The 23441-nt window shown below is 41.1% G+C and overlaps 1 protein-coding gene across 2 annotated transcripts in view; it reads right to left on the reverse strand.

Annotated features, from left to right (window-relative positions):
• Positions 1-4319: 4319 nt before the first annotated feature.
• Positions 4320-23441, reverse strand: part of LOC142657962 (putative RNA-binding protein Luc7-like 2) — a 92303-nt gene continuing 73181 nt past the window's right edge. For both annotated transcript variants that reach the window (XM_075833541.1, XM_075833540.1), the window contains one exon: positions 4320-5142. In XM_075833541.1, the coding sequence (XP_075689656.1) occupies positions 4974-5142 (169 nt within the window). In that variant the 3' untranslated portion in view covers positions 4320-4973. The remainder of the gene's footprint in view (positions 5143-23441) is intronic.

Consider the following 23441-nt stretch of genomic DNA (forward strand, 5'->3'; position numbering starts at 1 on the left):
AGCAATCTAGTACCTATAACTTGTAATGTTATTACACTCAAGACACGCAGGCCTCAAACTGCTCTTCATGAATTCACCAAGACACCTTTCTCTGACAGAGTTCCAGTCTCACTGCTCTTACAATTAAGAATCCCCTTCTAGGTTTGTGTAGAAACACTGTTTCCTCTACACATAGAGGATGCCCCTGGTTATAGTAACAGCCCAAAGTGCAAATAGATCATGATTTAGATCTCTGTATTGAAACATATTTTATATATATATATATATATATATATATATATATATATAAAATACACACACACACACACACACACACACACACACACACACACACACACACACACACACACACACGTAGGTACGTAGTTATTAGGTCAGTCCTAAGCTATTTATTTTTTTTCCTCATCTAAACTATTAATAATCTTTCTGGGTACTATAGTCCACTTATTCCATTTGTTACTTTGGTTGCCCCCCTTTGAATCTTCTTAAGCTCTAGGATTTCATTGTGCACTAGTGCCAAAACCTGTACACAATATCCCATGTTCGGTCTGCCGGAGACTTATAATGTGGTAAACTACGTTCTCATCATGTACAACTATGTCCCTTTTCATGTATCCCATGATCTTATTTGCTTTGACAGCAGCTGTCGGACACTGGTTGCTACAGTTAAAGGCTATGTACACCTTTGAATAGAAATATATATATTTTTATTAAATCAATGTGTTTTATATCACTGTATACAGAAGATGAAACAATCGATTCAGTCAGTTCAGCTGAACTGAGTGGCTGAGAGCAGGTCCTGCGTGTCTGACACAGGATCCAGCTAATATTGATCACATCGAAACATCAGAACTTAAAGATTTTTAAAAAAAATCAGCACAGAATTTTAGACCTATAAAAAATTTTTTTTTGATATTCACTTCAAGCAAAAAAATGATGACAGATTTATGCCCCTTATGACATTCAATTCTGCCGCTTGTAATTTATTCTATGCAGTAATGCTGCGTTTTTAGCCCATAGACTTGACTGGGGAGCATGAAATATGCAAGTTTCGTTTCAGAGAGTTTACCCAGCAGATACGCAGTAAAAGTCAGTGAAAATCCGCAGGTGCACATATTTGTGAGAATCAATGCTTGACACTAAATCGGCAGGTAAAACCGCTGCGTTTCCACAGCAATCCCCGCACTTTTTGCTGCGGATTTCTGTGACATATTTAACATCTTTTTTTTTTGGACATTCTGCTGCAGAAAATCTGCAGTGTATCCTGTTGGGACATACCCTTACCATTCTCAGTGCCTTTATTTACACATCTCATTTATGCAAAGCAAACTACTATTTTGCAGAAGAGTCCTAAAATTTAGCAACCCAGCTAAATCCCCTCCTCATTAGAAGCAGAATGGGCATTCAAGTGTGTCACTGTTTACGGACTACAGGGTGCATTCATGTGAGTGAAATGGAAGAAAACCAGTACACCTCAAAAAACAAATATTCGCTAATCTCAATCAAAAGTTTGCCTGTAACAGAAATGTAAGGCTATGTTCACATGGAGTATTTTGCAGGATGAATATCTGCCTCAAAATTCCGTTAGGAAGTTTGAGGCAGATTTTCCTCTCCCTGCACGCCGATTTTCGCGCCATTTTTCGCCCCTGCGGCCATTGAGCGCCGCGGGCATAAAACACAGCGAAATACGCTTTCTCTGCCTCCCATTGAAGTCAATGGGAGGTCAGAGGCGTAAATGCCCGAAGATAGGGCATGTCGCTTCTTTTTCCCGCGAGGCAGTTTTACTGCTCGCGGGAAAAAGACGCCGACGCCTCCCATTGAAATCAATGGGAGGCATTTTAGGGCCGTTTTTGCAGAGTTTCGCGTCAAAAAACTCTGCAAAATACTCCGTGTGAACATAGCCTAAAGGTTAGGCTCTTTCGCATAAACACTATATGAACAGACGTATTGAGACATTAAATTCAGGCGTTTCCTTCAGTTCCACTGCCGCAGGTGTATAAAGTTCAGCACCAAGTCATGCAGTCGCCTTTACAAACATTTGTGAAAGAATGGGCCGTTCACTAAATACCAGCGTGGTACTGTAATAGGATGCCACTGTTGCAACCAGCTGTTCCTTCCCTCCTAGATATTCTACGATCAGCTGTTAGTGGTATTAGTGAAAAGCGGAAGCTTTTAGGAACCACAGCAACTCAGTCATGCAGTGGCAGACCACGTAATGTTACAGAGCGGGGTCGCCGAGTGCTGAGGGACATAGTGCATAAAAGTCGCCAATGCTCTGCTGAATCAAACCTGCTCTGGCATTAACATCAGCACAAAAACCGTGTGCCGGGAGCTTCATGGCATGGGTTTCCATGGCCAAGCAACTGCATACAAGCCTTACATTACCAAGCACAATATAAAGCTTTGGATGGAGTGGTGCAAAGCATGCTGCCACAGGAGAAGCGTGATTAGTCACTCCACAGAACACGTTTCCACTTCTCCAGTCTGATGTACAAGTCTGAGTTTGGCCAATGGCAGAACGACGTTACCTGCCCGACTCCATTGTGCCAACTGTAAAGTTTAGTGAATGAGGGACAATGCTAAGGTTTTTTTTCTCCTGGGGTTGGCCTAGGCTTCTTAGTTCCAGTGAACGGAAAACGTAATGCTTCAGCATACCAAGACATTTTGGATAATCGTACGCTTACAATTTTGTGGAAACAGTTTAGAAAAGGCCCTTTCCTGTTCCAGCATGACTGTGCCCCAGTGCACAAAGCAAGGTCCATAAAGACATGGTTGGGGGAGTTTAGTGTGGAAGAACTTGACTGGCCTGCACAGAGCCCTGACCTCAACCCCATCAAACACCTTTGGAATTAACTAGAACTGAGATTGAGAGCCAGGCGCACTCTTCCAACATTAGTGTCTGACCTCTCAAATGCTCTTCTGGATGAATGGGAAAAAATTCCTGACACATTCCCAAATCTTTTAGAAAGCCTACCCAGAAGAGTGGAATCTATTTGAACTGCAAAGGGAGGGGACCAGCTCCATAATAATGCCGATGGATTTAGAATGAGATATCATAAAAGCTCCTGTAGGTGTAATGTGTAGGCGTCCCAATGTTATTGTCCATATAGTGTACCTCCCTTTTTCTGCATTTAACCGCTTTGCGCTCCACAACGTAATAGCACGTCCTGGTGTTTTATGGAGTGGGCGCAGCCTGCTCTATACTCTGCGGGTGTCAGCTGTGCATTACTACTCTCCAACAGCTGCAAAAAACAAACAAACATGTGGTATCACAGTTATTGCATTGAGCCGCAGTATAAAGTTGTTGTTTTGACCGCACGGTGAAAGCTGTAAGAATGAAACCCAAAAAACAATGGAGGAATCAGTTTTTTCCCCAATTTCATCCCGCAAATATTTTTTCCCCAGTTTCCCAGTACATTATATGATATTTTTTTTTCTATTGGTGCCATTTAAAGTAAGCCCTCACACCACAATTGACTGAAAAATAAAAGTTATGGCTCTTGGATGGCAGGTAGTGAAAAACGAAAAAGCAAAAAAGTCTGTCTTGAAAAAAATTAAGTGGAAGGAAAAAAGATTTAAAGTGTAGCTAAACGTTCGACAAACAGTGACATGTCAGAAGTTTGGATTGGTGGGGGTCCGAGCACAGAGACCCCCACCAATCGCTAGAACGAAGCAGCTGAAGTGTTCGTGTGAGCGCTCAGCTGCTTCGTGTCTGTTCAGCTTTTTCTGGAAATAAATGTATCTGTGTACTGACTCAATACAAAGTCTATGAGCTCGTACTCCGATACATCGGCTTTCCGGAAAAAGCCGAACAGACACGAAGCAGCTGTGCTCGGACCCCCACCAATCCAAACTTCTGACATGTCTCTATTACATGTCAGAAGTTTGTCTAACATTTAGCAACACTTTAAGGAAGGTAAAATGTATATTTATACAATGTTAAAACAGTATTGCCATTGAATACAGGACGCAAAAATTACACAGTTAGTATAATAAAGTAACATTCTCGGTCACCTACCATAACAAACATCTTCTATACACACAAAAGCTGCAAAGGAATGTTTTAAGAACCATTTTCACATGTTGCATTATTCTGATAAAACACTGGGAGAGATTACTGGTTAGCAAATTCAGGATTATGTCCCGTGAAGGACAAAACGCATGACAGCTACAGTATACAAGTTACGTATTAAAGTTGCAACACTAGCATGAGCATAGCCTAGTATATTGACATCCAAATCTTCCGTTGAGTCATTTGAAGATGAAGAATGTATTTGGTGTCCTTTAATTGGTTTATGAACTTAATTCTTTACAGACCATACAGTGCAATATGTAATTTATTTGTTTAGAACTGCAACAATACACTGGAGATTTGGGTGGAGGGTAAAGAGACGTTAAAACGTTCACTGTTTGCAGTCATTGCTAACAGTCATTGCTAACAAAAAGTAAATACTAGCATTTCATTTAACAGGTATAAAATGAAAATTACAAAAACATAAGAAAGCAAAAAGGACACAATATCTTTATAAACCAAACAGTAGAGGCCATAAAAGCAGACCGAAAACTTTGCTCCTTAGTGAAGCCAATCTTTGCTGTGTACAAATAAAATTTTGAAGAGCGAATGTGGCAAAACTGAGCAATGCATTTTTCTATCAATGAGGATAACAAATCTTTCAAACTAACCCCCTGTGCCCCCCCCCCAAAGAAACCAAACAAATACCAAATAAAAAAAAAAAAGAGCCTGTACAGTTTACGAAAAAGTAGAAACACAAATTAATGAAAAAACAGACTAGTATGCAGTTTTAAACCTCAATTATTAAGTTGTCTACAGTAGAATAACTAAAAAGAACTTAACTTTCTTTTGGTGTAAACCAATATATACCAAATATAGATTTGGGCTCACATCTATTCCTAGAAGGAGTAGCCAACTGTCCCTTTGAAATACAGCAGTAAATGAAGCCATAGTTTCAAGCTTAAGAAAGACTGAAAGCGGCCTCTCGGATCTCTCCAGCTTCACGTTCTTCAGAACTACGCTCCTCTGATTTCCCATTAGCAGTTTCATAGCTGCGCTTTTTGTGCCTTCGTTCTCTGTCCCTAGAACGATCCCGGTCTCTTGAGGTTCTCTCCTTATCTCTGGAGGACCTAGAAGGAAAAAGAACATCACTAGTTTAAAATACATATATAAAAAGGTTTGAATGCAGAAAGATAATAAAAAAAATATATACAAGGGAAAAAAAAGTACCATTGAGATATTGTGGCAGAACGCAAAGGGAAATTTGTCCCTTTTTAGATTATTTTGATAAAAGATTGTTTTTGAAGGAATGTTAATATTGTTCGGCTCCTCCATCGCGCTACACACTACCTCTCAACCTTAGGCCGAAATTAGATGACCGCAGTGTACGTCCGTGTGACAGCCGTTAAAAGAACGCATGTATTTCAATGGGGTCGTTCACACGCCTATTGTTTCAACGGACCGTTGAAAAATAAAACATGTCCTACTTTGTTCCATTTTCACGGATGCCTCGTTAGACAAGTCTATGTGGATCCGTGAAAACAGGACCTGCATGTGGGCAACTCGGACGTGAAAAACGTCTGGTTTTCACGTCCGACATGTCCCAGCGGCCGCCACTGACAAGATGCAGTGGCTGCCCTGACAAACATTGTAACAGTGGTGGCAAGAGACTGTACTTCTGGGTAGCCACAGGGGTAGAGTAGGTCGCTGGTCAGCAGCAAGGAGAGGGGACAGACCAAATTTGTAGCAACCGTATTACTGGTTGCTTGAATTCAACAATTTTCATATTAACTCACTCTGGTAGCCAATAAAGAATATGAAAAATTATAAATTACTTTTTCATATCTCCTTACCAGTGGTGGGAAAAACTAATTACCAAAAAAGATAACATTTAACTATTTCCTTATTAAATAGAAGTTAAAAAAATAATTAACACATCCCCTTTGAGAGAATAAATAAATGGCGGTTAACTGTGCATGGTGTCTGCCCTGCTCTCCATGTTGCTGATCAGCAGCCCATCGCCGCTGATTTAGGCAATTAACCTCTTCGATGCGGCGGTCGATTGAGATCGCCGCATTTAAGAGGTTTAGAGCAGATCGGCAGCCCCCACATGAATTTGCGGGGCTGGCGGTTCTTGTCACGGCAACCGGAGGCCAGACAATAGCCTCCGGGCCTGCCATGTACGGAAGCCTATGAGGACCAGCCGGAGGCTGGTCCTCATAAGCTTCCTGTCAAAGTGACTGTCACGTCACAATGACAGTTGGAATGCATTACACTACATAGGTAGTGTAATGTATTCCAGCAGCGATCAGAGCTGCAAGTCTAAACGTCCTAGTGGGACAAGTAAAAGAAAAGTTTTCAAAAAAGTGTAAAAATAAAAGTTATAAGTTACATAAACAAACACAGCTTTTTTTCTCCCTAGAAGTTTTTTATTATAGGAAAAAACGAACACGCTAAAAAAAAAAAAAAGTACACATTTGATATCACCACGTTCGTAACGACCCCAACTATAAAACTATCTTTTTCTCGCACGGTGAACACTGCAAAAAAAATAAGTAAAAAACAATGCTAGAATCACTATTTCTTTGGTCACCACCCCTCCCAAAATATACAATAAAAAGTGATCAAAAAGTCGCATGTACGCCAAAATAGTACCTATACAAACTACAACCCGCCCCGCAAAAAAAGCTTTTTTGACTGAAAAAAAAAAAAGTTATGGCTCTCAGATTATGGTGACAAAAAATAATTTTATAATAATGATTTTATTGCGCAAACGTGGCAAAACATAAAAAAAGACGATATACATATGGTATCGCCATAATCGCATCGACCTGCAGCATAAAGTAAAATTGTCATTTATAGCGCAGGATGAACGCAGTAAAAAATAAAAAAAAAGGAATAGAAAAACATTGTCAGAATTGCTGGTTTTTGGTCACCTTGCTTGCCAAAAAATGGAATATAAAGTGATAAAAAAATAAAAATCGCATGTACCCCAAAATGGTACCAATGAAAACGACAGATTGTACCGCAACAAATAAGCCCTCACACAGCTCCGGGGAAGAAAAAATTCTGGCTCTCGGAATATGGAGATGCAAAATGTGCAGTGTTCCAATAGCGTATAAGATTGTGCACCATTTATTTATGTGCGACACTGGCCACATATCTGTGGATTATTTATTTACCCCATTAGAATAGAATACCCTCTTATTATGCCCCTTATGTACTCCGCACAGATTACATATGCCACCACATTATAAATTTAAATATCAGCAAAACGCCAAACAGAAATACTACCAAGCAAAATCTGGACTCCGAAAGTCAAATGCTGCTCCCTCCCTTCTGAGCCCTACAGTGTGCCCAAACATCAGTTTATTTCCACCGACATGGCATCGCCATACCCGGGAGAACCCGGTAAATATTTTATGAGGTATTTGTCTTCAGTGGCACAAACTGGGCATAACATATAGTGCACTAAAATGGCTTATTGGAAAATTTCAATTTTTACTCTACACCACCCGCTGCGCATTAATCCCTTCACGCACCACGACTTAATAGCATGTCGTGGTGTGGGGGGTGATCTATGGAGCGGGCTCACGCACTGGGACCGCACCATACGATGCGGGTGTCAGATGTGTATTATAGCCAAAAAAAAAAAAAAATGTTTTTCTCTAAAATAATGGAAAAAATTTATAAAAGCATACACAACATTAATATATAATTTTTTAACTCGCACGGTGAACGCCATGAAAAATAAAGAATTTAAAAATGCAAAATCGCTGTTTTTTGGTCACCTTGGCTCTACCAAAAAAAGTAATAAAAAGTGCTCAAAAAGTTGTATGTACCAAAAAATGGTACCAATGAAAACTACAGCTCGTCCCGCGAAAAATAAGCCCTCACACCACTATTGACGGAAAAAAAAAGTTATGGATCTTGGAAAGCGGGGAGGGAAAAACGTAAAAAAGAAAAATCAAAAAATGGTTCAGTCCGGAAAGGGTTAATTACTTTCTAATGAAACACACATTTATGACAACATGTGGGGTTTTGCCGTACTCTGTAGAAATTGCGCGACAAATGTTGGGGTGCTTTTTCCTCCTTTATCCTTTGTCAAATTGAAAAAAAATCAAAATGTTAGTGGAAATGTTATTCATTTTCACGGCCTAATTCTAATAAAATTCTGCAAAAGAGCTGTGGGGTCTAAATGCTCACTATACCCCTAGATAGATTCCTTAATTGGTGTTGTTTCCCAAATGGGGTCACTTTTGTGTGGTTTCCACGGATTTGGCCTCTCAGGGGCTTTGTAAATGCAACATGGCGCTGCAAACCATTTCCGCTAAATTTGAGCTCCAAAAGCCAAATAGCGCTCCTTCACTTCTAAGCCCCGATGTGGGTCCAAACAGCACTTTATTACCACATATGGTGTATTTCCGTAAACTGGAAAAATTGTTTTCAAATGTTGGGATGCTTTTTCTCCTTTATAAAAATTAAAAAGGTCTACTTTTTTTTTCAGGATAAAGTAATTTTTACCTTTACAGACTAATTCCAATGAATTCAGCAAAGCAACTGTGGGGTAAAAATGCTAACTTTACCCCTAGAAAAACTCCTTGAGGGGTGTAGTTTCCAAAATGGGGTCACTTTTTGGGGGTTTCCACGGTTTTTCTCCCTCCAGTGCATTGAAAATGTGACACGGCACTGAAACCTATTCCAGCAAAAATCTGAAATCCAAATGGTGCTCCTTCTCTTCTGAGCCCTGCTGTGGCTCCAAACAGCAAATTATTACAACATATGGGGTATTGCTATAATCTGGAGAAATTGCTATACATATATTTGGGTGTTTTTTCTCCTTTACTCCATTGAGGGGTGTAGTTTCAAAAAATGGGGTCACTTTGGGGGGTCTTTACTGCTTTGGCCCCACAAGACCTCTTCAAACCTGACACGGCAACTAAAATATGTTCTAAAAAAAAAAAAAAAAAAAAAGGAGGCCCCAAAATCCACTAGGTGCTCCTTTGCTTCTGAGGCCTGTGTCTCAGTCTATTAGCACACTAGGGCAAATGTGGGTTATTTCTAAAAACTGCAGAATCTGGGCAATAAATATTGAGTTGCATTTCTTGGGTAAAACCTTCTGTGGTACAGAAAAAAAAAATGTATTACAAATAAATTTTGGCAAATTTTTTTTTTGTCAATTTCACCTCTACTTTGTTTTAATTCCTGTGAAAAAAACCTGAAGGATTAAAACTATTTCTGAATGCGGATTTGAATACTTTTAAAGGTGCAGTTTTCAAAATAGGGTGATTTTATGGGGACTTTCTAATATACAAGTCCCTCAAAGCCACTTCCAAACTGAAGTGGTCACTGAAAAAATAGCCTTTTGAAATTTTCTTGAAAATGAGAAATTGCTGTTAAAGTTCTAAGCCTTGTAAAGTCCCAGAAGAAAGTTCAAAAAATTATGCAAACAAAGTACACATATGGGAAATGTAAACTAGTAACTATTTTGCGTGGTATTAGTATCTGTTTTACAAACATACATTTAAAATTTAGAAAAATGCAAATTTTCTCCAAATCTTGAAGTGTTTTTTTTACAAATTAATATTGAATTTATCGGCCACATTTTTTCACGAACATAAAATACAATGTCACGAAAAAACAATCTCAGAATCAATTGGATAGGTAAAAGCATTCCAGACTTCCGGTTCCGGCGCCTGCATGTGAGGACGCGCGAGTACAAGTGCTCCAGCCCTTGATACCAAAATCACTCGGTCAGATCCTACTAACTATCGCTGGGACAATCGAGTCTGATCCCCTGCAGCACGGAAGACAAACCTGTCGGTATATGGACAGATTCGTCCATATTATGGGCAAATCCAGAGCACAGAGCAAGTCCGGCCGCGCGGCCGACCAGACAGCCATCATGGCGGACGAGTCCTCTAAGCAAACTACACCAGATGAGTCGGAAGTTCCTCAAGCTCCACTGACCTCAATGTCTGGTGAGTCTACATTATCTACCCTGAATATTGACTATAAGCAATTGGCGATTCAGGTAGCGCAATTAATCTCCCCGGATTTACAAGAATCCCTGTCTAAAACGGTTAATACCTCCCTATCTCAACTACATGACACGGTGACGAAGCAGGGGGAGCGTATAGATACGCTGGAGACAGCCATGCACCACGTGGACACAGCATTCATGGACCTCCGCCAACTAGTCCAAGATACCAGGTTGGACAACCAGAAACTCTGGGACAGAGTAGAAGACTTAGAGAATAGGTCACGAAGGAACAACCTACGCATCGTGGGTTTACCGGAGTCGGTATTGGCGAAAGATCTCAGGCGACTGTGCGAGTCGGACTTACCGGAGGCTTTGGGAATCCGCCAGGCCTGTAAAGTAGAGCGAGCTCATAGAGTTGGACCTGACTTAAGATCCACAGACAAGTGCTCAAAGGAGACGAGACCTCGCCCGCGCCAAGTCATAGTCAAGTACTTAGACTATTCAGACAGAATGGCAGTGCTGAAGGCCTTTAAAAGTAGACGCGAGGGCCTGGATTATAAAGGACACCGCATTTTGATTTTTGGCGACTTCTCAGCGGAAGTCACGAAAAGGCGTCGAGCATTTTCACAAGTCTGCTCGGCATTATACAAACGCCATGTCAAGTTTGCATTATTGTACCCGGCAGTTCTCAAAGTCGCGAATACGGATGGATCCTATGATACCTTTTCTACACCGGAAGCGGCGGATGCCATTTTGAAATCCTTACCGCCTCATCGCCCTTCACCTACGCATAAGCCAATAGGTGAACCACGAGAATTATCCAAGGAGGACAGATCTTCGTCAGATGGCTTTTCGTTCTCAGCTCCTAAACCGCAGAGGAACAGGAATCTTCAGCAAAGTCTCACTTGATGAACTCCCATATCCAGAGGCTCAGAAAAGCAGGAGTACTCGGGTCTCCTATGGGATATATCCTTTCACACATATGGGAATATATTGCTCAGTACTTATAGATATATGTACTTTAAATATATGCATTGTTTCCTGATCGCTTTGCACAACTAGATGATGTATGCAAGATAGACCACCCTTTGTTTAGATCTTTCGTGCTTGATCCTATAATGATATGACCAGTCCAGCACCATGGCTGGGAGTGGCTTTGTTACGGTGAAGTTAAGATAAGAAGTGCTACTACATGTGGGAAAAAAGTGAAGTCGCATGTCACATATACATGGATGTTGCATTGGTACAGCAAGGACCATGGTGTGATAGTTACCTGTTGTTGGTTATGTATTTGGGTTTGCAGGTGGGGTTGGGAAGGGCAGTTAGGCATCCACATTGATAAACTAAATATATCATCTGTTTATGAGAATCGTTTCATGGAACGTTAAGGGACTCAGGTCACCCCATAAGCGCATGATGGTACTACGCCATCTCAAAAGGCTAAAGACTGACATTGCGCTACTGCAAGAAACTCATCTAACGGAGTTAGACTACCACCGTATGCAAAAACTGTGGGTGGGCCAGGTGTACGGATCCCCCGCCCAACACTCTAAGGCGGGAGTTCTGATACTCCTTGGTAAGAACCTCCCCTATTCAGTCACGGGCTCTACAGCTGATTCAGCAGGGAGATGGGTGAATATACACCTCACGGGTTCAGAAGATTCCATTAGCATATATAATGTATATGGGCCTAATGTACGTAGTCCTCACTTTTTCAAGACGCTAAACGGAGTTATGGCAGTTGATACGACACCCTCCAAACTTCTGGGGGGAGACTTGAATGTAGTCTTACAACCTGCGGAGGATAGGAGTAATCCCCATAAACCGTTTCTTCACAAGGATTTAGATAGAGAAACTGTCTTACACACATTCCTTTCAGACACAGGTTTACATGATCCCTGGCGTCTGCATCATCCTGATGGCAGAGAATACTCGCATTATTCACATGCCCAACAATCATGGTCACGCATCGATTACACTTTGGTGTCGACGCCGCTCCTTCAGCGGGTGCACCAGAGTGTCATCGAACCCATGGTTATATCAGATCATTCTCCGGTAGTGCTAGAAATACATGATTGCTTTCCGAAGGGCTCGGACATCCTGTGGCACTTCCCCAGTAACTTGGCATCTGATGAATCGTTCCAATCTTTACTTAAAGGTTGGTGGTTGGATTTTGAGGATACCAATGGAGCTCACTCACAGGATCCCCAGCTATTCTGGGACACTTCCAAAGCAGTCATGAGAGGGCAACTAATAGCGTATGTTACAAAACTTAAAAAACAGACTAAATTAAAAATTGAGGAGTATGGCCTGGCTTTAAGGCAGGCTTACACACGTTTCCAAGCAATGCCAACACCCTCAAACAAAGAAGAATGGCAGAAAGCAAAGGGGGAATATGAATTGTGGTTAGATAAAGGGGAAAAGATGAAACGGTCCGCTTTTGAAGCGAAGCTGTTTCGATACGGAAACAAGGCGGGGAGGTTGTTGGCACGTTTGTCCAAACCTTTGGGACCACAATTCCATATTACCACATTGAAGGATAAATGGGGAACTTTGCAGTCACACCCTAAACAAGTTAATTCCATCTTAAAGCAATTTTATGAGGATTTGTATACAAAAAGAACATATACTCCCACCTCCCTTCCTACGGTCTTAGACTCCCTACAACTTCCCAAACTTACAGAGGAGGAACGGACATTCCTGAATTCTCCAATTACAGAAGTAGTGTTGAAATCCTGTATAAATTCAATGAAAATGCAGAAAGCCCCAGGCCCCGACGGATACGCCAGTGAATACTTCAAGGTTCTGAGTGATCAAATCACCCCGTGTTTACTTAAATTATATAATGGATATTTATCAGGACAAACCATTCCGGCAGCCTCCAATGTCGCATACATAAAGGTCCTCCCTAAGCCAGGAAAGGACCCAAAATTAGCTTCCTCATACCGCCCGATTTCCTTAATCAACTCGGACTTAAAACTAATATCTAAACTTATGGCGGATAGATTAGCCACTATATTACCTAGAATAATCTCACCAAGCCAAGTTGGCATTGTAAAAGGCCGCTCCGCGGTATCCAATATCAGGAAAATACTAACTGTACTAGATGATGTTAAAATTAATCCGTCTGCTCACCCAAACCCAGCTATCCTTACTATAGACGCTGAAAAAGCGTTCGATATGGTTGATTGGGATTGGTTGGGAGGTACAATGGACTCTATGGGTATTTCAGGACCCTTTCGATCTTTTATTGGAGCCTTATACTCGGCCCCCTCTGCAAAAGTATACACTCCAGGATTTCTTTCTTCCACCATCCCATTATATAGAGGGACACGTCAAGGCTGCCCTCTCTCCCCCCTCCTTTTTAATCTCGCATTGGAACCCTTTATTCGCACAATGGAGGCTGACGAAAGTGTAAAGGGCATTAGGGTGGGCACGGAAACAATTAAGGCAACATATTTTGCAGATGATGTCTTGATATTCCTATCAGACCCGCATCACGATCTTCCCCACGTCTTTGAGCTTATTAAAAAATTTGAGAGCCACTCCGGCTTTAAAGTAAATGTCACAAAATGTGAATTACTACACTTGACCAGTAACGGCGCAGCACACTTTAAACCTTCTTTGAGTATACCGGTTACTATAGCTAGGTCTTCCATTAAATACCTAGGGATAAACATAGGTCGCACACCGGACACAATATATAACCTCAATTATCCGGCGGTTATAAATAAAATTAAACAAGACCTTCAACGATGGCAGCATCTGCCTCTCTCCTTCATGGGGAGATGCCATCTTTTGAAAATGGTAAGCTTCCCGAGATTGCTTTATCCCCTACAGACAATTCCTCTTCTATTAAAACACACTGATATCAAGACATTAAACTCCATGTTCTCCGTCTACATATGGAATAAGAAACGCCCAAGAATAGCCTTAACCCCTTAAGGACGCAGCCTAGTTTGGGCCTTAAGGCTCAGAGCCCATTTTTCAAATCTGACATATTTCACTTTATGTGGTAATAACGTCGGAATGCTTAAACCTGTCCAAGCGATTCTGAGATTGTTTTCTCGTGACACTTTGGGCTTCATGTTCGTGGTAAAATTTGGTCGATATATTCAGTCTTTATTTGTGAAAAATTGCAAAATTTAGAGAAAATTTACAAAAAATAGCATTTTTCAGAATTTAAATGCATCTGCTTGAAAAACAGACGGTTATACCACCCAAAATAGTTACTAGTTCACATTTCCTATATGTCTACTTTAGATTGGCATCGTTTTTTGAACATTATTTTATTTTTCTTGGACTTTACAAGGCTTAGAACATAAACAGCAATTTCTCATATTCTTAAGAAAATTTCAAAAGCCTTTTTTTGAAGGTGCCAGTTCAGTTCTGAAGTGGATTTGAGGGGCCTATGTATTAGAAATCCCCATAAAACACCCCATTTTAAAAACTAGACCCCTCAAAGTATTCAAAACAGCATATAGAAAGTTTTTTAACCCTTCAGGCATTTCACAGGAATTAAAGCAAAGTGGAAATGAAATTTGCAAATTTCATTTTTTCTGCTGAATTTCAATTTTATTCAATTTTTTTTTAGTAACAGAGAAGGTTTTACCAGAGAAATACTACTAAATATGTATTGTCCAGATTCTGCAGTTTTTAGAAATGTCCCACATGTGCCTCTAGTGCGCTCGTGGACTAAAACACAAGCCCTAGAAGCAAAGAAGCACCTAGTGCATTTTGAGGCCTCTTTTTTATTAGAATATATTTTAGGCAGCATACCAGGTTTGAAGAGGTGTTGAGGTATCAAAACAATGGAAACCCACCAGAAGTGACCCCATTTTGGAAATTACACCCCTCAAGGAATTCATTTATGGTTTTTGTTATCATTTTGACCGCACAGTTTTTTCACAGCACCTATTTGAATTGGGCTGTGAAATGAAAAAAATTATATTTTTTCCAATAAGATGTCATTTTTGATCAAAATTTCTTATTTTCACAGGGAACAACATACCCAATTTTGTTGCCCAATTTGTCCTTAGTGCGGCAATACCCCATTTGTGGTGATAAACTGCCGTTTGGGCCCATGGGAGGGCTCAGAAGGAAAGGACCACCATTTGGCCTACTGGAGCTTTTCTGGTGCTAAGTCATGTATGCAGAAGCCCCTGAGGTACCAGTACAGTTGAAACCCCCGAGAAGTGACCCCATTTTAAAAACTACACCCCTTAAGACATTCATCTAGAGGTGTAGTGAGCATTTTGACCCCACAGGTATTGTGTAAAAGATAATGCGCAGCAGATGGTGCAGTGTGAGATTTGCAATTTAATATATATATATATATGCCATTTCAGTGTCCAATATAGTGTGCCCAGCATGCGCCACCGGAGATATACACCCCTTAAATTGTAATGTGGGTTCTCCTGGGTACGGCAATACCCTACATGTGGCTGTTATCAGCTGCCTGGGCATACGGCAGGGCTCAGAAGGGAAAGATGAGGGGGGTAAGCTGTGCGGAGTGCATCAGGGTAAATTAAAAATCAAGGGATGTATGATACATTTTAAAACAATCTTTTATACAGAGCCCTGGTTTTTCGGGACACGTGTCACATTGGTATATTGTGTTCTACCTTATCCCCCTCTTATAGCAGACTCTGCACCTCTTTTGACTCTTTCCCTTTCCACCGGTTTGGGGAACTTCTCCTGGAAAGTGTTGCCCTGGTACGATGCGTGTGGCCTCGCTTCCACAAGTACTGGGTTCCCCCCCTTCCTGGTCCCTAAAGATTAGATCTTGAAATTCCAGGAAAGTTCCCGTCTGGCCTGCACATCGACGTAGCACGTACGCATTGTACAAAGCCATCTGTATGATGTGCCCGGCCAGCTTCTTATACCACACCGCATGGCGCTGTAGGGCTTCAGGACTTGATTTGACAAGTCCATCCCTCCCATGTACCTATTGTAGTCCAGGATGCAGTCTGGTTTGGGGGTGGCCTTTCCTTCATATATCCTAAATCTGTAGGTATACCCTGATGCACTCTCGCAGCTTATACATCTTCACACCATACCTTGCCCTCTTACCCGGCAGGTACTCGCGGAATTGAACCCTCCCTTTAAAATGTACCAGGGACTCATTAATAGAAAAACACTTCTCGGGGGTGTATGCTTGGGAAAACCGGGCACTGAAACGGTCTAATAGGTGTCTCCGTTTATACAAACGGTCAAAACTGGGGTCATCTCGGGGTGGGCACTGCTCATTATCAGTATAATGTAAGAAGCGAAGTATTGCCTAATTTATTTATTTTTTTAGGTTCCAGTTCATTTCTGAAGTTGCTTTGAGGGGCCCATATATTAGAAACCCCTATCAAACACCCCATTTTAGAAACTAGACCCCTCAAAGTATTCACAACAGCATTTAGAAAGTTTATGAACCCTTTAGGTATTTCACAGAAATTTAGAGCAAAGTAGAGGTGAAATTTACTCTTTTTATACCATTTTTTTTATAACACAAAAGGATTTATCAGAGAAACGCAACTTAATACTTATTGCCCAGATTCTGCAGTTTAGAGAAATATCCCATATGTTGCCCTCGGGCGGTAATGGACTGAAGCACCGGCCTCCGAAGCAAAGGAGCACCTAGCGGATTTTGAGCCCACTTTTTTATTAGGCACCATGTCCGGTTTGAAGAGGTCTTGTGGTGCCAAAACATTGGAAACCCCCCAAAAGTGACCCCAATTTGGAAACTAGACCCCTTGAGGAATCCATTGTAGTTTTCTTGGGGTGCATGCGGCTTTTTGATCAGTTTTTATTCCATTTTTAGGTGGCGTGGTGACTAAAAAACAGCAATTCTACTATTGTTTTTGTATACTTTTTTTTTTTTACAGCGTTCACCGTGCGCTATAAATGACATTCACTTTATTCTGCGGGGCGATACGATTACGGCGATACCAGATGTTTATAGTTTTTTTTATGTCTTATGGCGTTTGCACAATAAAATACGTTTTGTAAACAATCATTCACTTTTGGTGTTACCTTATTCTAAGAGCCATAACTTTTTTATTTTTCAATCAATAAAGCCGAGCGAGGACTTATTTTTTGCGTAACGAACTGTAGTTTCGATCAGTACCATTTTTAGGTACATGCGACTTTTTGATCTCTTTTTATTCCATTTTTTGGGAGGTGAAGTGACCAAACAATTGTTATTGTGGTACGGTTTATTAATATTTTTTTTTACGGCGTTCACCGTGCGGGATAAATAACAAAATAATTTTGTAGTTCAGGCCGTTACGGACGCGGCGATACCAATTATGTATAGTTTATTTGTTTGTTTATATATTTTTATTAATAATAAATGACTGATCAGGGAAAAAGTGGGACTTTTACTTTTATTACTTTTAAAACTTTTATTTTCTTATTTTTACACATCTTTTTTTAACTTTTTTTTTACTTTATTACTTTGTCCCACTAGGGGACATGAGGGCAGGAGGCCCTGATCGCTATTCTAATACACTGCACTACATGCGTAGTGCAGTGTATTAGAGCTGTCAGCTACTCACTGACAGCAAGCATAGTGGGTCCTGACGTTGTCAGGACCCACTAGGCTTCCGTCTATGGCATAGCCGGACGCCATTGTTTGGTGTCCGGTTGCCATAGTCACCATCGCCGGCCGCTATCGTGTAGCAGGCCGGCGATGGCGGATTAACCCCTAAGAAGCCGCGATCGCTATTGAACGCGGCTTCTGAGGGGTTAAACGGCGGGGGAGCTCCGCGATCGGGCCCGGCACATTGAGCAGTGATAGTCTGCTGTCGGAAACAGCAGCTATCACAGCTCATGAACGCGCCCCGCGCGAACGGCGCCGTGTTTACTCCATGACCTACTATTAGGTCACTGAGCGCGAACGCTACAGTTAGCATGACCTAATAGTAGGTCATGGAGCGTTAAGGGGTTAAAGAAACTTATGACACGCAAAGAAGGTGGGGGTGTCAATATCCCGGATCTTCGTAGCTATAACTTGGCTTGTTTGGCTCGTCATGGCCTTGACTGGCTACAAGGGTCAAACTTTTACTCTAATTACGCACTTGAGGAGGGGGTGGTGGCTCCACTACATTTGTCATCGCTAATACATGTCTCAATTGGGAACATACCACCAGAAATCAAACATCGTGTATTATTTAGGGATACTATTATGGCTTGGAAATCGATTAGAGCACTTTTTGGCCTCCCTCAACACGTTTCTAAGCATATGCACTTATGGGGGCATCCAGAGTTTCCACAGGGGAGGGAGAACCCACATTTCAGGGAAATGAAATCGTTGGGGATTTTCAAGCTTAGTCATCTCTTGCACTCTACTGAAAATAGATATATGACATTTCAAGAGTTGCAAGCTGGAAACAACCTTTCCACAAGGCATCACCTAGCCTATTGCCAAATAATGTCCTTTTTAAGGTCAAAACTGCATAATATAGCCCCAGAATGCCCTAAGAATTTCCTGGATGACTTGATAGTGTCTCCCCCATCTAAATCCTCTTTATCTTTTTTGTATAGTACAATGAGAGAATCACTCGCTAAAGCTACCACTGCCACAATGTTTAAAATGTGGAGTAGAGAGCTTATCCAGCAAGATCTTACCCAGCAGATTTTGGGAGGGTGGGCAAAGGTGCGTAAAGCTGTTGTCTGTGAAAGATGGAGGGAGACGCATTTTAAGTTCATCCACAGGGCCATATACGGTTTTGATATTCCCCCACACCTTAACTGTCCGGATAGACAAATAGCGTGCCCACGATGCCATGTACCCAAAACAAATTTATTTCATGGTTTGTGGACTTGGCCCAAATTATTTACATATTGGAACGAGATTTCTGGGATAATCAGGGATACATGGGGGGAGGCGGTCGCGGTGGAGCCATTACCTCTTTTATTTCATGCCTTTCCTGATACTCAATATATTCCTGACGCACTTCATGCCTTTCTTCTGGTAGCCAAGAGGTCCTTGCTCGCCCTCTGGCTTAAACCACAGCTACCGTCAGGCCTAGAGGTAATTTCTCAGTTGAAAAAGTATGTATATATGGATCGGCTAGATATTGAACGAACAGCGGAATCTGGATCATCAAAATTTTTTAAGAAATGGAAAGTTTTTATATGTAAACATTTCCAGACCGACGAAATAAAGGATCTGATGACACCGTTCTATTATACCTCATGGTACCTGACGAGAGATGTGGCAGGAACATTGGGAGTGCTGAAAAGGTGATGCAGTTAGGCGCTAGGGAGTGATAGGGACCCACCTTCCTGTTCAGATATGGTTCGGTTACATGAACATTCTACAATTTAACATTAGAAACATACATATATAGGATGTCAGGGGGGAGTTTCAAGGGGTTAAAGGTTGATAACAATGTTAGCTAAGCATGATTTATGTCAAATTCGTCTGCCAGTTCTATACAATTTTGTATTGACGATCAGGTGAATAACTCACATGTAATGCCCAATGCAATGTCATGCATCTGTTTCTTACTGTTGGAAAAATTCAATAAAAATTGTTTTACAAAAAAAAAGCATTCCAAAGTTATTACCACATAAAGTGACATGTCAGATTTGAAAAACCGGCTTCTTCCTGAAGGCCAATACAGGCGCTCAGTCCTGAAGAGGTTAAAAAAAACCAAAAGAAAACAAAACAATGTTGAAGAAAAGAGGGGGCTAAAACTATTAGATATCGATAAACCCCTACAGAAACTTTTTAATTCAAGTTATTGTTGCAAAAGATGGTTCTACAGGTTAGTAAATTATAGGGAGTATTATTTTTTCCCACCCAGTTTCTGAATGTTTTACCTTTTTGGACTAGTAAATATAAAATTTTGCTTGCTGTTGTCAGAGGTTATGTTTGTTTATTGAAGCCGGTGAACAGCACAAAATTGTTAATTAGGCCCTGATAAAGGAAAACTTGTACGCTGCAGGGGAAATGTTTTGCTAACCGCAACGGAAATGGAACCCGGGGTGTTAAGCCGATTGCCCCAGGTACCACATTCTGAAACGTGTTCCCTCTGAGGAGACAATTTTCTTCAGGAAAGGCATATCAACCTAATGACATGGTGAGAAAACAGTTTGTATCTAAATCAGATTTCAAATTTGTGGGGTTAATTAAGAAAAAACAATAGCCCATGACAAATCCCTATCCCTTAACCCCTTTAGGACGCAGCCTGTTTTGGCCTTGTGGACATACATGTCAGATTTGAAAAAAATCATCTGTCACTTTATGTGGTAATAGCTTGGGAATGTTTTTACCTATCCAAGCGATTGAGTTTGTTTTCTCGTGACATATTGTACTTTATGTTAGTGGAAAAATTTGGTTGATAAATGCAATATTTATTTGTGAAAGTCAAATTTACAGAAAATTTGTAAAAATTTGCATTTTTCTATATTTAAATGTATCTACTTGTAAAACAGATAGTATTACCAAAATAGTTACTAGTCAACATCCCCCATATGTCTACTTTAGGTTTGCATCGTTTTTTGAAAGTTTTTAAATTTTTCCGGGACGTTACAAGGCTTAGAACTTTAGCAGCAATTTCTCACATTTTCACAAATTTCAAAAGCCTATTTTTTCAGTGACCAGTTCAGTTCCGAAGCGGCTTTGAGGGCCTTATATATTAGAAAGTGCCAATAAAATGCCCCATTTTGAAAACTGCACCCCTCAAAGTATTCAAAACAGCATTCAGAAAGTTTAACCCTACAGGCGTTTCACAAGAATTAAAGCAAAGTACAGGTGAAATTTACAAATTATTTTTTTTCCAAAATTCATTTGTAATAAAAAAATTTAATGTAACACCATCGGTTTTACCCAAGAAATGCAACTCAAAATTTATTGCCCAGATTCTGCAGTTTTTAGAAATATCCCACATGTGGCCCTAGAGCGCTATGGACTGAAGCACCAGCCTCAGAAGCAAAGGAGCACCTACTGGATTTCAGGGCCTCCTTTTTTAGAATATATTTTAGGCATCATGTCAGGTTTGAGAGGTCTTGTGGTGCCAAAACAGTGGCAACCCCCCAAAAGTGACCCTATTTTGGAAACTACACCCCTCAAGGAATTTTTAAAGGGGTATAGTTAGCATTTTGTCCCCAGTTTTTTTTGCAGAATTTAGTGGAATTAGTCTATGAAGATGAAAATCTCCTTTTTTTGTAAAAAGCATAGAATTTTTTCATTTTTACAAGGAATAAAGGAGAAAAAACACCAACATTTGTAAACCAATTTCTTCTGATTACAGCAATACTCCATATGTGGTAATAAACTGCTGTTTAGACCCACGGCAGAGCTCAGAAGGGAAGGAGAACCATTTGAAGCACAGCTTTTGCTGGGAAGGTTTTCGGGTGCCATGTCGCATTTTCAGAGCTCTTGAGGTACCAGTACAGTGGAAACACCAAAGTAGTGACCCCGTTTAGGAAACTGCCCCCTCAAAGAATTTATCTAGGTGTGTGATCACTTTTATGACCCCATATTTTTTGGGGCTGAATTTAGTAGAAATCTATTAAAAATAAAATGTTACATTTTTCACAAATGCGTCATTTATAGGACAGATTTTTCAGACACAGCATGTAAGTGCAGGAAGACTGAGTTTAGAAATAGCCCCAAAGAGGTCTAAATATGTTGTCTGGACACTTAGCAGTGACTGGAAGTGAAGAAGCACCACAAGGGTTTTGAGGCCTTATTTTTAGCCACAAGCATAGGCCTGAAAAAAATTATGCAGATCATACACATTTAAGAGTATTAAGTATTCATCTAAGAGTATGTTGAGGGGGGGTTTTTTTAGTGTCCAATTTTAAAAATGGGTAAAAGACCAGAATGATAAAGGGAGGGGTGGGGGATTTGAAAGTATAACATTTTTAATCCAGGGAGGTGAGCACTCCTTCATGCACAGTCCAGGTTTAGATGGGCAAGTGTCGCACTGATATGTCGTATCCTTACGGATACCCCTTTTTGTGCAGACACGGCACCTTTTCTGTGCCCTGCCTTTTTTTGCTGTAGCAGGCACTTCACTAGGAAAGTGCTGCCCAGGAACAATTCGGCAAAAAATACTTGGAGCAGCAGACGTTTGTTTCCCCCACCTCGTCTCCAAATAAAATACATTTTATCATTTTCTCTTGGTACTCCAAGTATGTACCCGGATTGCCAGCTTTCCTAAAAATTAAAAAGGAGTTATATAGTGCCAGCTGGACAAGGTACACAGCCAATTTCTTGTACCAGATTTTACTCTTCTCATGGCACTATATGGTTTCAACACCTGCTCATTCAGGTCAACCCCCTCCCCCATGAATTTATTGTATGCCTCAATGCACAGAGGGTTCATCATGGATGATGTGAATCCACGTGTGGGGACAGGGGTGCAGCTGGCGTCATGTATAGATGTCAGCATACAGACCTTTTTGGTCTCTAAATTTGAGACACAGGATCCCATCCTGCAGCAATGCCCTGCTTTCGCCAATTTGCAGGGATTGGCTGATGAGGGTCTTGGGAAGGTGCCTGATTTTTTTTGCACCATCCCACATGCCATTGTTTTTTTGGTCTTTTATACATTTGAACAGGGGTGCAATTGTGTACCAGATGTCCAAGTACAAGTTGTACCCCTGATCTAGCAGTGGGTGCAGGAGGTCCCACACTATCTTCCCTGTTGTAGACAGGACGGGGGGACAATTTGGGGGCTGTATTGTCCTGTCCTTCCCCCTCATAAATCCGGAAAGCGTGTGTATCCGGAGTCCGATTCACACAGCTTGTACATTTTTATCCCGTACCTGGCGCGCTTATTTGGTAAATATTGGCGAAACTTCAGCCTGCCCTTGAAATGCACCAGGGATTCATCTATAGATATTTCTTTTTGAGGGGTGTAGACAGATGAAAAATGTTGGGATAAAATGTTAATGAGGGGCCTAATTTTAAAAAGTCTATCGAAGTTTAGGTCATCTGCAGGGGGGCATTGGGAATGGTCACTGAAGTGAAGAAATTTATGGAGGGCCCCAAAGCGGGATCTGGTCATAGTACTGCGGTACAGCGGACAATGATAGAGAATGTCCGTGGACCAGTGGGATCTCACTTCTGGCTTTTTAGTGAGACCCATGTTGAGGACTAACCCCCAATACTTGTGCATTTCTTTACAATTAGTCGGTTGCCACCGAATGGCCTGGGCATGAAAGGCGTTGGGGTGTTCCGAAATAAACTGCTGGCCATAAATGTTAGTTTGATCAACCATGAGCTGGATCAAATTGTCAAGAATAATTTGAAAAATCCAATAGTCAGCCCTTCTGTCTGTACGTCAATGCCTGCCGCAGTAGTAAATTCTGGACGGACACACACACACACACAGCTCAGAGAACTGTAACAAAGTCTAACAAAGATTTTTTGTTTTATAGCACTTAGGGCCTGTTCACATCACCGTTCGCTTTCCGTTCTGGGGTTCCGGCGGAGGC

This window comes from Rhinoderma darwinii, chromosome 7, assembly GCF_050947455.1.
Source record: "Rhinoderma darwinii isolate aRhiDar2 chromosome 7, aRhiDar2.hap1, whole genome shotgun sequence".
In the NCBI taxonomy this organism is placed as follows: domain Eukaryota; kingdom Metazoa; phylum Chordata; class Amphibia; order Anura; family Rhinodermatidae; genus Rhinoderma; species Rhinoderma darwinii.